General features: G+C 43.8%; 1 protein-coding gene across 1 annotated transcript in view; it reads left to right on the plus strand.

Moving 5' to 3' along the window:
- The first annotated feature begins 4,044 nt into the window (after positions 1 to 4,044).
- The window catches only part of LOC113159750 (kinase non-catalytic C-lobe domain-containing protein 1), a 31,796-nt gene continuing 21,870 nt past the window's right edge, over positions 4,045 to 13,970 (plus strand). Inside the window, exons 1-6 of the mRNA XM_026356629.1 lie at positions 4,045 to 4,152; positions 7,299 to 7,497; positions 10,704 to 10,762; positions 11,950 to 12,096; positions 13,199 to 13,316; positions 13,409 to 13,548. Coding sequence (XP_026212414.1) covers positions 4,045 to 4,152; positions 7,299 to 7,497; positions 10,704 to 10,762; positions 11,950 to 12,096; positions 13,199 to 13,316; positions 13,409 to 13,548 — 771 coding nt within the window. The remainder of the gene's footprint in view (positions 4,153 to 7,298; positions 7,498 to 10,703; positions 10,763 to 11,949; positions 12,097 to 13,198; positions 13,317 to 13,408; positions 13,549 to 13,970) is intronic.

The raw sequence follows: 13,970 nt of genomic DNA on the forward strand, positions 1-13,970 counted from the left end.
CCGCTCACACAAGCACAGACATACGCACAAACACGGACATGGACACGCTGGTGCAGAACCCAAACTCACATGCGTGTGATGGTTGTTGCATACAGATCAGTTTGATAAGTACTGCATTCAGGAAAAGGAAAGTACATATATGATAGGGTAGAACCATGAGCTCAGTGAATTAGCTGTGCTCTAAACACCATAGACCGCATTTGTTAGCATTTCTGTTGCCAGCGAGGCCTGCTGAAGTCTCCTACACACAGTGCCTGTGCACACTGGTTTCTATCTTGTTTTATTCAACGACGCAGCGCCACAGTGTAGGATAACCACAGGTCACAGGTCTTTAACGACACGGTATGTTTGCCAGCACAGTCAAGCAACTAAAGGTTAAAACTTTGAGTCGCTGCAGTCTGAGTCACTGACTTTAAAATGTGTATTTAAAGATTTTGCAGAACGGTTGGTAGATTGTGCTGCACCAGCTGTTCTAGGGGTGACACAACAGAGACCTAAAGGATCTCCTCTGCTGGTTTTAGTCTTGTGCTTAGAAATAGCTCTATATACCTAATACAGTATAACAGCTAGAGCAATCAAGTCTCTTTCCATTTATTTTCTCCTGCCAATGTTTGATTATGTAATCCCCCAGATATAACTGTAGGTCTGCCCACAGAAAGCTTGTCACACTAAATGAAATTGGAAAACTTAGACAGTGAGCATAGTTGCCTTGTAGCATGTGTGTGTGTGTGTGTGTGTGTGTGTGTGTGTGTGTGTGTGTGTGTGTGTGTGTGTGTGTGTGTCTTCACAGTGTTTAGATAGAAAGGGGCCAAAAAGCTTTTTCCTTTAGTTGAGGTTTTTGGAAACAGATCATTCTGCAGGTGAGGAGATGAGTGTGAACCTGTAAAGCTGCTCATCACTTACACACCAAAGACAGCTAATTAACTAATTTGAATATTAGAAACAAAAGTTCAACAGTGGCGAGACCTAACACTGGGTCTACATGTCATATTACAGTAGTATTGACCACTCCTATCTCTCCAGACTGTCTCCATTTGTGGGACTAGATGTGGATTTCCAGTAGACGCCTTGTCTCGCCCTTGTCTCGTCCGTTAGTTTTTGCTTTCCCTGCCCTCTCTGTCTGTCTCCCTCTCACATTTACCTGGATCAGCTCTCGCTGTTTACTCTCTCTGCTCACTCCCCTCGGTCCACACCATTTTGCCAGTTTGTTTGTTTTCACTTTCATTACCGTGTAACAGTCCAGCTCTTTGCTTTTGCTTCCACTGGTATAAACCAGTGACATAAAAGACAATGAGGAGTCTACATTTACATATTCTGAGCATACAAATCAATATTACATGATACTAAATGTGGTTCCATCTGGTTCTGCACATCACTTGTGCTCATTTAAACACAGCGCTTCAGTAGACTCCCTGCACACCACAACATCCCGAAGCTTTTCTGGCTGCTTTGCTAAGTCTCATATTCTCACAGGAGCTTCCCCGCTGAGACAGCATCGTGCTGGAGCTGTTGAGTCTAGGAACTTTTGACACCTCCGATTTCTTTTTTTTTTTTCAGGTGCACATATGCCAGTGTTCATCATTTCCCAGAGGACTGACAACTGTCCACATGCATGCTACGAGCGCCGTCATGGTCCTGCTCTGTAACAGTGCTGTTCAGACTGCACAGAGCAGTCAGACTAGGAGACACCTGGGATCACACAGAATCATAGGTCACAGCGCTGTGTGCGTGAGTGTTTTGTGCCTGGTAATGCAATTTCCAGCCAGTGTGTTTTTTAAATATATGAGTAAATAGAGAATAGCAGAGCAACTTCAGTTCTTACAGTAGGTTTATTTTGTGCTGTGTAATACAGGCAATTTAAATGATTGAGAGAAGCACCATTTAATCATGCAATAATATTCCTGGACTCAAATAAAGATAGCAAACAACACAACATGTTCATTCTCAGTCGCACGCGGACAAAAAAATACAATCACACACTAATGAAGCAACACGAATAAGAACAGGAGGAAGAAGTGTCAGCGAGGGCTTGTGTCAAAGAAATTAGAATAGACAAAAGTGAGCGGTCGTAATAGTATCAGTTAGGAATGTTAAGCTCATTCCTGCCAAGTGCTGCTTCACTGTAAATGATTCAGCTGTTCCCAGCGGCAAGGAGCTGTGCAGCATTTCCACATTAGGAGCTAATCCTTTTGAAGATGAAATACCTTCTGAATGTGCCTCTCGCTTGGCTACTGTACAATGCCAACAAGCATCAAACAGACTGCCTTGTTCTCAAGTAATAAGTCACCGAGGGGATATGCCAGAATATGTGTGATCACATTAATTGCCTGGCTGCTAAAGTAAATGTATTTCCCTCTATTACCTCAACATGCCAGAACGCTGAGCAATCAACAAATCTAATTGTGGCTCCCCTCCGCCCGGCCAGAGACGCCTCTCTATCACTGCTCGGCAGCCACAGGCCACCGCCGGCATAGCAGCAATCTCATTCTCTGCCACCTCAGGCTCAGCTGGCTCCCTAACAGGCTTTCCATCATCAGCTTGGATGCAGGGTAAGATGTTGTTCAAATGGAGAGGGAAATTAAGACGAGGGAGAGCGCACAAATAGCATCGAGCTCATCAAACAGTGCATATGCAGGCAAGCAAGCGTTCCTCGGGGCTTCACAGGCCAGATACTGTCACTAGAAACTACTGGTTTTCATGTTTCTACCATTCCAGCAAAATGAGTTACATGTGTAGGATGCTACTGCAGTCGCACATGTGGAAGTGGTTTATTACACATGAGGTGGTTTTTCCCAAACATGAAGACTTTGCTTCCAAAGTAGGTCAGCATGTAACAGTTGGTACAGTTAAAAACAAGTGTTTGTACAAGTCAAGGTCCACTCATGGGCTTTTTCTGCAGGCTGACAGGTTTCGATCAGTAGATGAGCTGTCAGAAAGATGGCTCTGCCTTAATCCAGATCTGGAGTTGTTTCCCAAACTGGTATTTCTATCTGTAGTAGTATCTGTCATTTTTATCTTTGATCCAACACAGATGCTATGGTTGGATGAAGATAACTCCACACACTAATGAAACCTGTGGCTATTAGAGGCATTCTTTTACAAGACATTCCCCCATTTGCTATTTTTGATGTTGGTGGTGGAGAGAGCTGTGCAGCATGAAGTTACAAACCTCACTGTCATTTCTAATTCTACAGTGGCAAACATGAGTTCATGTGCAAAAGGTTTGAAGGGCCCAAGGTAAATAAATCAGATAATGCTTATGTGATGATACATTAATTCATGTTGTGCCATATTAGAGACCCCAACAGTAAATCTTTATCTTCATAACAGGACAGTTTGTGTGGATTTGTTTAGATTGTCACACGTCAGCACAGGATGGAAACGTTTCAGTGTGCAGTGCTGGCCTGATTATAATGAGGGGGAACAGGTCTTTCAGCTAAGGATGGATCTCCAGAGTGTGATGGCGTTTTTGAGGTAACTTTAAAGCAGGTTGAGCACAAAGTGTTACAGCAGGGACTCCATCTGTGCAGTAATCCAACTCTCTCCACATATTAATGGCATGAGAGCGAAGGCAGATCACAGGAATAAGATGCGATAATAAAAACTAAGTGAGGAATATGAGTCACTGGAAAAAAAACACACTGCGCTGTGAACGGAGGCGTTGAGCCAACTGTAGCGTGCAGCCAGCAGCTCTCTCCACTGTGCCAGCCCCGGCTCCTCCACCGGGGAGGGGAGGATTCACAAAGAAAAAGCGTGCAGCTCATGCTCGCCTCGACTGTGTCGCCCGTTTCTGTGGAGGTGTAGTAGTCATGACAGCCTCAGACACCGGCCAGCAACCTCCAGCACCGCCTCCGCCCCCCTCTCAGCGCGCGGCGGACGCGCGATCCAGGCGCACATCGCCGCGCTTTCTCGCGGCGGCTTCTTTCCGTTTGCAGTGTCCCGCAGTGGACGCAGACTGTCAGGCGGACTGCAGCAAGTAGTCGATCCCCCCCCCCCCACCTCAGTTTGTGTGCAGTGGAAGCTGAAGGATTCAAAGTTGCCGCAATGGAGACTTCGGGGAGTGAAGCGGCTCACGCGTACTACTTGGGCAAAGCCGAGGACAGGGACGGATTTTATGATGTGGAGCATCTGCCTCCTCTGCTGGAGGATGAGGTGAGAAGTTCCCATTGCAGTTTATTAAAGATAATAACCACGTACGACTGACTTGAACTGATGATGTAGGGCAGCTGAGTCATGGAGAAAAACAGAACAGTTGAATGAAGAGCAGAGAAAACAGCTTGTGGAGACTGACTTCAGGGTTGTTGCATGATGAGTTCAATGTGGGGAGACTGTTTTCAGAAATAGGCCATGAAGGGGACGATGCTCAGTCAAAGTGGTGAGGGGTTTAAGTAAGTTGTCTTAGACTTATGTAGACTGTCCAACAGCACCAGTCCAGCATGTGGACACACCTACTCATCCAGATGTTTTCCTTTGTCTCTTTTGGACTGATGCTGAAGACATTTTAAACTTTAGGTTCTTCAAAGCAGCCCCATTGTTGCCTTGATCACACGTGTGCACAGTCTCTCAACCAGCATTGGGTGGAAGTCGCCTCACCTGCAGTAATCTGTCTTTAAAGTTCCCACTTGTGCTGAACAGCTGCTTTTTCCTTCACTCTGCAGTTCAACTCAATCCAGAGCACCTCAGTTGGGTTTGGGTCAGGTGGCTGCGTGGGCCACATCCTCTGATGAAGCGCTTCACCAGCTCTGTGTTGTTGTCCTGTTGAAGAACAAATGATGGGCCGTCACCAAACGGCGTGGTGTGTCACTTCAGGATAAAGATTGATGCGCTTGGCTTTTATTTCATGTACCTTGGTGGCGTACAAATACTAATCCATAAAGAAAAACAGAAATCCAATCTAATATGAGCACAGGGAGCCCTGGCACACTGTGCCACTGTTAATCTCTGCTCTGGAGTGCGGTAACAGGAAAGACACCACCAGTCTCATTAGAACCAGCTGAGAGGCAAACTTATGTAGGACAGCAGATTTAACTTACGTAGGGGGGGTGAGAGAGGGACTTTTAGCATTCCCCTGCACTGTTCTCAGGGGAAACTGTCTATTTATGGGGCTGGTGCTGCTCTTACTGCTGCTGCTTTTTCCTGCCCTGTAATTGTGCTCCACCGTACTAGATCACATTGATATGCTTAGTTCACAATCTGCTGCGACTCTCCTGAAGCAAAACAGGTTGGAGCAAAACAGACGGACACCTGCGGTCTGTCAGAGACAGTGCAGCTGTTGAATGTCAGAGTGATTACATGAATAAAGAGTTCCCCTGTTACAGCGTAAAGTTCCCACTGAGAGCGAGAAACTAAACTACGTTTATGGTAATTAAACTTCTGGACATAGTGTTTGACAGTTGCTTCTTTGTAATGCCCCCACATCCCACACTTTCACCCCTCTATCTGAGTTAAAGGCAGCTTCTGTGTTAACTGGCGACCCGGACACTGTAGACCCTGTAATAATCAGACTGCAGCATTATGCTGGGAGCTGTGTGGTATCTGAGATCACTGTGTCTACCAGGATAAAGAGGGGGAATTTGGTAATGGTGGATCACAGATGATGCAGTGTGTCTGTGTGGGTGAGTAGCATCAGTCCATGGCATAAAAAGTGATGTCATCAACGTCAAACGGATTTCCTGTCGTTAGTGTCAGTATTAGGGCATCCTGATACCACGATACCTTCAAATACAGTCATTACAAAACCAGGACTGGTTTCTCACCATGGATTTATTGTTGAATATGTAAAGATCTGTTAGTCAGACGTGTAGTGAAATCAAGACTGTAGCTGTGTCACAAACACGAGACCACATCAATGGGCCTGCTCCCCTGGTCCGGACAGTCTCTGGATATCAGTAGCAGCTTCATGACATGAAATCTGGGATTTCCCCACTTCTTGTCTTGAGAGGACCTAGCTCCTGCCTTTGTGCATGTTTAGAACGTAAAGCATGAACTGTCTGATAGCAGTAACTCTGATGCAGTGCATTTGAGGCATTCAGGTACAGTACAGGTCATCTGTGTGTTCAAACTGAACCATGGATTATTAGAAACAAGCATCTCCGTCAGGGACGACCAATGAATGATTTGATGAACACAAAGTCCCAGAAGCTTTTAAACCTTTCTTTTGTCTTTATTTTCAACATAAAGACAAACATGCTGCTGGTTCCCCTGCACACAAACCAAACACCAAATGAATGAAACAATAAGTGGAAATATTGCCTAGTCGTGCTACTTAGTAAATACAAGAAAACAGACATATCCAGTGCATGGAACATTAATATTCATGAGAACCAGGAAGTAGACCTAGATAGAAACGGTGATTAGAAATCAGAGCAACAAAAACTGATTAATGAATACTTAAATACTTAATCAGCTAAAGTGGATCCTGACTTTAGATAATGAAACATGTGTTACTTAACCAAAAGCAAATATTAACTGAACTAATTACTGAGTGAAGATCTTTGATTTTTTTTTTTTTTTTTTCTGGCAAAGGCTGGAAAATCAGAGGCTTTTTATTTAAATAACAGTGATTTAGTAAATCAGTTTCACATGAACTCACTAAAATGCTTTGAGAGAAAATTAAATGAAGGAACACTGTAAGCAGGCAGACTAACTGGGAGGAGAAAAAAATATCACTGTGATGAATAAATTTGATAAAGATTATGAATTTTATGAAAACACAACACACAGCTGCAACTAACAACAAGTAACAAACCCTCAAATTTAGAAAAGACTTTAACAGAGCGCTGCAAAGCAGGAACTAACAAAGTGCTGCAAGGATGAATGAACTAACAAACAATCAAACTGAAGAAACAAACAAACAAACTATTTTAGATATTTTACTTACAAACCGTGGATTATAAAAGCTAGAGGTCGGGAACAGGTAAGAGTCGTCACTACTGTATATTCAAAAAATACTGTATAGCTAAATCCCACTATTGAAAGGACCGCCTAGGATTGACTTTCCTTTTAGTTTCTCCGTCAGGTACAGCTCTAATTAGTTAAGTTCGTTGTTGCTTTCCGCCTCCTTCTGTCCTCCAGTTGACCCATCTAGCTGGCTACAAGCTAATAATGGAGAAATATGACAAACGGGTGAATTATGCTCAAGGCAGGTAATTAGAAAAGCTCAAAGAGAGTTCCTCATTAACATTTGCGAGGTACACCAACCCCTGGAAATCCAAACAGCCTAGTGCGCTTGTTAAAAACCTCTTTTAGTATAAACGGTGTCTAAACCGTGTGTATGCCGTACTTGTGTGTCCACACAGGAGAACGTGTCTCTGGCAGACATCCTTTCTTTGCGGGACAGCTGTCTGTCTGAGGAGGAGGTGTGGGCGGTGTGTGCAGAGTGTGTTGTGGCCCTGCAGAGCATCAGACCCTCCCATCTCTTCCACACCCTGTGTATCACGCCAGACACTCTGGCCTTCAACGCCCATGGGAACGTTTGCTTCATGGAGCAGCTCAGTGGTGAGTCCACAGCACAGACACACCGTGGCTGACATATTAGCACACAGAAACCCTTTCAGAACGTTTCCCATTCTTCGGGTTAACTTACTATAATAACACACACTCTTTTGATTCATTACTGTTTGCCTGGCACTTGGTCTATTGTGTTGTGATACCAACGCAGGTACATTTTTACAACACGAGTCTAGAGCAGATCAGATCAGCACTGCATTGCAGGGTTTAATTGTGAGGTCGTCCTTTAGTAACAACAGATTAAGCTCCGTGTTTGACTCACAGGAGCCCCTTTTTTCTTCAGTGATTTGTTGCCTTGATGTGTATCAGTTTCAATTTGCAGATTCCTGCTTGAAAAACCATATCAGTGTCCCACTGGGTCTGTCGGGCTTTGCCAAGGTCTGCAGGTCCGCTCTCATTTGCACAGACACTAACTTTCTCCTTCACAGTGCATCAAATTGGAAATATCCTATCAAGAGTTATTATCCCTCCTTCTCTTTCCTTTTCCTCTGGCTGCTATTCTCCATTTTTCTTATCCCTCTTTCTATCTCGTTCCCTCTTGTACACAAATATGCATGCGTGCACGCACAGTTAGCAGCACACACTTATTCCATGCCCCGATGCCAAACGGCACAAGTTGATAAGAATTGATTAGATCAGCCGTGTTAGTTGCCAGAGGGATTGTTGTTGTGGTAACCGCTTGTGTAGCCTATCAGCAGTCAACCTAGCTGCTGGCGCACGCATACACACTTGCACACGCACACACTCACACACGTTACGCAGCCAGCACGGCATCCTTTTAAAGTGTTGCATCCATTTTTTAGCTCCACAAAGATGTTCAGTCAGTAACAGAGATGCTTTGAAGTGATGGTTTGATCACTCTCTTGGTTACAATCCTCTGCAGCCTCATTTGTTGTCGTGCTTTATTGGATTGCATTCAGTCCATCAGTTATAAATCATCCTGCGGACAGAGCGAGGAACCCTTTCTGTGCCGGTTGCTCACACTGAACACAGCATCTCCTGCATACCATTAATCATAGCACTGCGCTCTCCACTTTACTTGCTGCACTGTTTCCCCATTGTTTCCATTTAACTGAGCTGTTTGTGCGACCAAAAAATTCACGCTGACGCACGCTTCAATGGCCGATCCCACCCTCCCACACAAACAGGCCATTATTGTAGCGTGACCTTGAGGGCTGTGGTGATGAATCTCGGTGAGAACAGCTGCCGCCAACCACGACTCATCGATAGGTTTCATTTCGGCTAATTAATTACTGCAATAATAACAGGAAGGCAGTTGTACGTGAGTGTGGGTGATGTGGTGGTGTCGGCGACGCCAGCCAGAGTAACAAAATGTCCTCTAATGGTCTTCATACAGCGATGACTAAGAGAAACTGCTAATATTCCCACAAGGTTTAGCACCGCAAGCTGTTCCATTTGTGATAAAAGGAGACCGGCTGTGCTCAGTGGGAAATACAATTGGCCCATTTGAAGAACGTGTTGAATCGTTGATACTGCTCAGCTCATGCTACCTGTTGTGCTAAAATGCTGTGGGCATAAATGACTCACCAAGCTCTCACCATCACCCTGCAGTCAACTGCGTCACTGACAGCCGCTGTCTTTTCTCCCTCTTACTCAGCGCCTGTTTCACTGTGTTGCACTTTTTCCCGACCTCAAGGACTTTAAGAGGGGAGGAGGGTAAGGAGCGAAGGCGGTATGTGAGGAGAGGAGAGGCAACAGGAAAGGAGACAAGAGAATGGACGTGACGGAAAGAAGGAGAGTAAAAGGAAGGCAAAGAGGCGAGGAGATGAAAAAGGAAAGGAGAGAAAAAAAAGGAGAGGGAAGGAAAGGAAATGAGGGATGGATAGGGGAACAAAGGGAAGGAAAAGTGAATGTTAAAGTGACTCTAACATTCATGCAGATGTTAATAATAACTGCCTCAACACTGCATTTAATTCACTGCTAGACTCCAAATGTAAATAAACCCACTCACACGTTAAATCACACCCTTGATCTTGTTTTGACATTTAGTGTTGATAATTGAATAGTTCTTCCCCCAAAACCTGATTCACAAATCCGTAGCTTGAAGCAGAGATCAAAGGAAAGGAGGTGGCGTTCCACTAATTTAGACCAATCTCGTCTGTAAATAGTATGTAAAGCTGGAACCACATATCATTAGCATTTAATAATCAGGCTCCATCTTATCTTAAAGACCTCATAGTTCCATATTTTCCCAGCAGAACTCTACGTTCTCAGGCTGCAGGTTTACTTGTGGTTCCTAGAGTTTCCAAATGTAGAATAGGAGGCAGAGCCTTTAGCTACCAAGCCCCTCTCCTGTGGAACCAGCTCCCAGTTCAGGTTCAGGAGGCAGACACCCTCTCTACATTTAAAGAAAGCTTACAGTGACTCTGAACCATCTCTTAGTTATGCTGTTATAGGTTAGTCTGCTGGGGGGGGCTCTACTGATACACTGAGCTGAGCTCCTCTCCTCTCCTCTCCTCTCCTCTCCTCTCCTCTCCTCTCCTCTCCTCTCCTCTCCTCTCTCCTCTCCTCATGCCACCATTGCATGTCATTAACTTTGGGTCTTTTCTCTCCTGTAGTTGTGTTTCCTCGTCTCTGTCTCCCTCTCTCTCTCTGTACTTTTCCTCAGAGCTGTATATTTCCAGAGTATGAGATTGAAATAAGGCTAAAGAAGAGAAGAAGTTCGAGGGAAAGACAGGAAAGGAGAGAGGAGAAAAATGGAGATCGGCCTCACGGCACCTGGGAGGGGATATCTTAAGTCCAGGAGGCAAACCCAGATCTGTCATGACCTACTTTCCTTCCTCTAGTTCTATACACCTCTCTCCCTCTCCTGCCTTTAGTCCAGTTGTACAGTATGTTTATAGTGATGCTTCAACAGATGTGCATCTTGCTTGTATTCATCCTCCAGAGCTGAGAAGGTCTGCAGATAGCTCCTGTCCTGTTCGGCTCTGACACACAAATTATGCAAATGAAGGGAAACAACTACGCCAGCTCACTGGACTGTCGTGGTTTAGCATGCGGGATACGTATTCCTGTGAAATGTGTCTCGACTACAGTACAGAATAGCCGTGCCTGTGCATACAGAGTGTTCCCATCATGTGACAAAAACACTGTTCTCCTTTGACGACATTATGATGTATTGCTTTTCATACGAGCTTAATGGTGCGGCTAATCGGGATGTTTTTGACCTGCAGATGATCCAGAAGGCTCCTTTGTACCTCCTGAGTTTGACAACACAGGCAGCACGTTTGAGGTGAGAAATTCCCAGTCTTCATACAGATTTTAATCTGGTCACAGTTGCATGCAGTCACTCCTGTGAGTTTCTCAGTACACCTTGTCAATATATACTCAGGAAGAGGAGAGGGTTGCTTGTTCTCTTTTCTTCACCTAAACTGCCACATATATCTGTAATAATAGCATTGTGTTGAAGTGAATTCCTTAAGCCGCATCACTTAACATATAATTAACTCAACAGCTGCTGGTTTAATGGTGTGGTGGACATGGCTCCGTGATGGCACTCTGTTCAGTCTAGGCCACAAAACCCCGTATGCAGCAAGCTGTGATGCACTGTGCGTTCTGACACCTGCTCATCATGACCAGCATTCAATTAGAAACATGCTCAGCCCTGTCCACCTCCACTTTAAATGTTGTTCTGTTGTTCTCACCTAATAGTGTAAGTAGTTGCCTATAAAATTAGTACCACTTCAAAATTAGACTGTGGGCAATTACTTTAATTAAGTTTATTGATATAGTATATGGCACAGCTGGTTAAGAAATCCTTTTAAGTTTTTACTACAAGAAGTGTTTGCATTGGGAAGGAAGCTCGGTTCAACAGTTTTAGTTTACAGCCCATGTAATCATCTATAGTTCTTACCAAGCAATATTCTAATGTAGTGTAAATGTGAAATTATAACACCGTCACTGAGTGGTGTCACTTTTCTCCCAATGGTATGAATACATTTACAGCAGATTAATGCTACAGAATCTACAGAAAGCAGGATCAAAACTTTCCTGTCTTTCAACAATTCTCCATCCTTTCTTGTGCTTTTCTCAAGAGAGACATTACGCACAGTCAGGCATGAGCAAAACACGGCTTAAGGCCGGCTGTGTGTTTTCTCTTCTATTTTTGCGAGCCACACTGGGATCCGCCTCGCACATGTGCGTACCACATAAGTATGGGTATGGTCCACTTCAATTGTTGGGAGTGATCGTTATGTTTGGGATGTGAACTCGAAAGCACCTGTTTCAAATCCGCTGCTGGCAAAGAGGTGACCATAATAACTACTGTCAGTGTAGCAAAGCAAAACAGAAGCTGTGTCATAAATATATACAGGACATGACAGTTGAAAACCGGCGAGAGCGTCATATGTTGTCGTACTCAGAGTTTACCGTACTGTTCTTTTTAAAGTGTATTTTATTCTCATTTATCCCCTGCTGCAGGGCCATGTCTACTCTCTGGGGTCAACCCTTTCTGCCGCGCTGAACTTCGTCATCGAGCCCGAGCTGGAGGTCGAGCTGGGAGAAAAAATCCAGAAGCTGTTGGAGCAGATGCAGGAGGAGAAACCTGAGGACAGGCCTCTGCTCCAGGTATTAAAACCCTGCTGTCTGTTCCACACTAGATAGATTTGAGTCATGGTTTCGCCATTGTCAGCAACATTTAGTTAATAATAACTGTTGTTTCACTTGAATTGTCAATGTTTTAACTGCCACAATTCTCCAATAGCCCATGCTGAAAAAAAAACCCAATGAAATGATAGAGACTGCTCCACAGCATGCGTGTGGTCAGTGTAGATAATGTCCTTAACAAGTAGAATCACATGGGTCCTTCAGGAGAGGTAAATGTGTTTCCAGTAATTATAGCTGTATCATTAATTATAGTTTATTTCTCTCAACACTTGTTTCACAGACTAAACTGTGCACACTGCCAACTGTGCTCTTGGGCAGCATCAAGTGGAAACGCTGTGTCAGTGCAAACTAGGAGTTTCTTCACAGTCAGTCTGTCACAACAGTAAAACACAAAGTAGAAGTAAAAAATGTTTAGACAAGTTGTTATTAAGAACAGTAAAATGTAGTATCTTACAAAATAAAAAGAATTAACAGGATGTCATGGATTGTTGTACAAACAGTATTTCAGTAGATACATTCTTTAGTGTGTAGAGAGAAGGAATTTATCAAACGCTCAATTATAAAGAAGCTGTGATCTTTACACACCTGTGCATAGGTACTGTAGATGGTACACAGGAGAACAAGTGATAAATCAAAGTGACAAGAATCAGCTCCCGCACGCGGGTGACACCTCCTGTAAATTAACTGCACTGACCTTCGTCAGGAATTTCATATGATAAACGACAGCAAGCCGGTGGGTACAGTGTGTGCGTTACAATGCCTACATATTCACAAACAAACCACCAATCCGAGATACCAGGCAATAGCTTATCCATAAAAAAACACATGGGTTTCTCATAACAAACCCAGTAAAAGACAGTAAAAGGGCACCTATGGACATGAATAACACACAAATTACAAACCCTCTAGTGGAACCCACATTATAGAAAACCTAAATTGTCATTATGACAAATGGGTCACTACTCTTTGCACTATACGGTGCAATAATATATAATAAAATGTCGAAAAGAAGTGGCATGTCTTTGTTGAATATTGCAAACCTACTAGTTTAATACTCCCACAGGACATCCTGTCTCTGGCTGAAGCACAGCTGTCTCAGACCTCCTCTGCAGCTGTGTGCAGGAAACTGTCTTCAGTTGGGCGACGGGTGCTCTCCATTGAATCAGTTTCAAACTTTCAAGGTCATTATATCAGATATTATTTTTGACATGTCACTGTTTGGTCTCTGATGCGATTTTTTCAGGTGCTAATTGCCTTCTTTGTAAACCCGCAGATGGACAGGCTTGCTCCTGGGAGGCAAGATGGCAGCATCCCAAATCCAGATGTCTGCTTAAGAGACTGAGCTCGGATGACAGCTCCAAAGACGTGCGCGGTGACTGTTCAATTAAAGCTAATGGTGTGTCCAGGCAGCAGGTGTGTGACAGTGAGGAGAGCTGATAAAACCAGCAAACTAAAATGCTCAGCAAACCAAGTGTTGTTTTAGAAGAGTGATACAAGCACATGCAGCAAGTGCACAGGAATGTGTTTCTATAATTTCTTCACAGCTTGTTTATTTTCAGTGTGTAGACGTAATGCAACATTTTAGAAACCAATAAATTAACATCCTGGAGTTAAGTGTGTGAGCAGCACTCGTCCTCACATGGGTTGGCCCGTACAGTACTATGTTATTGTTTTAGTAGTAGTAGCATCATTTTTCTTATATTACTATACTATTGCACACCCTTATCTCTATTATTGATGTGACTTGATTATCAGTATTAATAATTATTATAAGATTATACTAGATTGTGAAATTCTATAGATTAACATATAGTTATATATGTTATATAAGGTTT

This window comes from Anabas testudineus, chromosome 15, assembly GCF_900324465.2.
Source record: "Anabas testudineus chromosome 15, fAnaTes1.2, whole genome shotgun sequence".
Taxonomy (NCBI): Eukaryota; Metazoa; Chordata; class Actinopteri; order Anabantiformes; family Anabantidae; genus Anabas; species Anabas testudineus.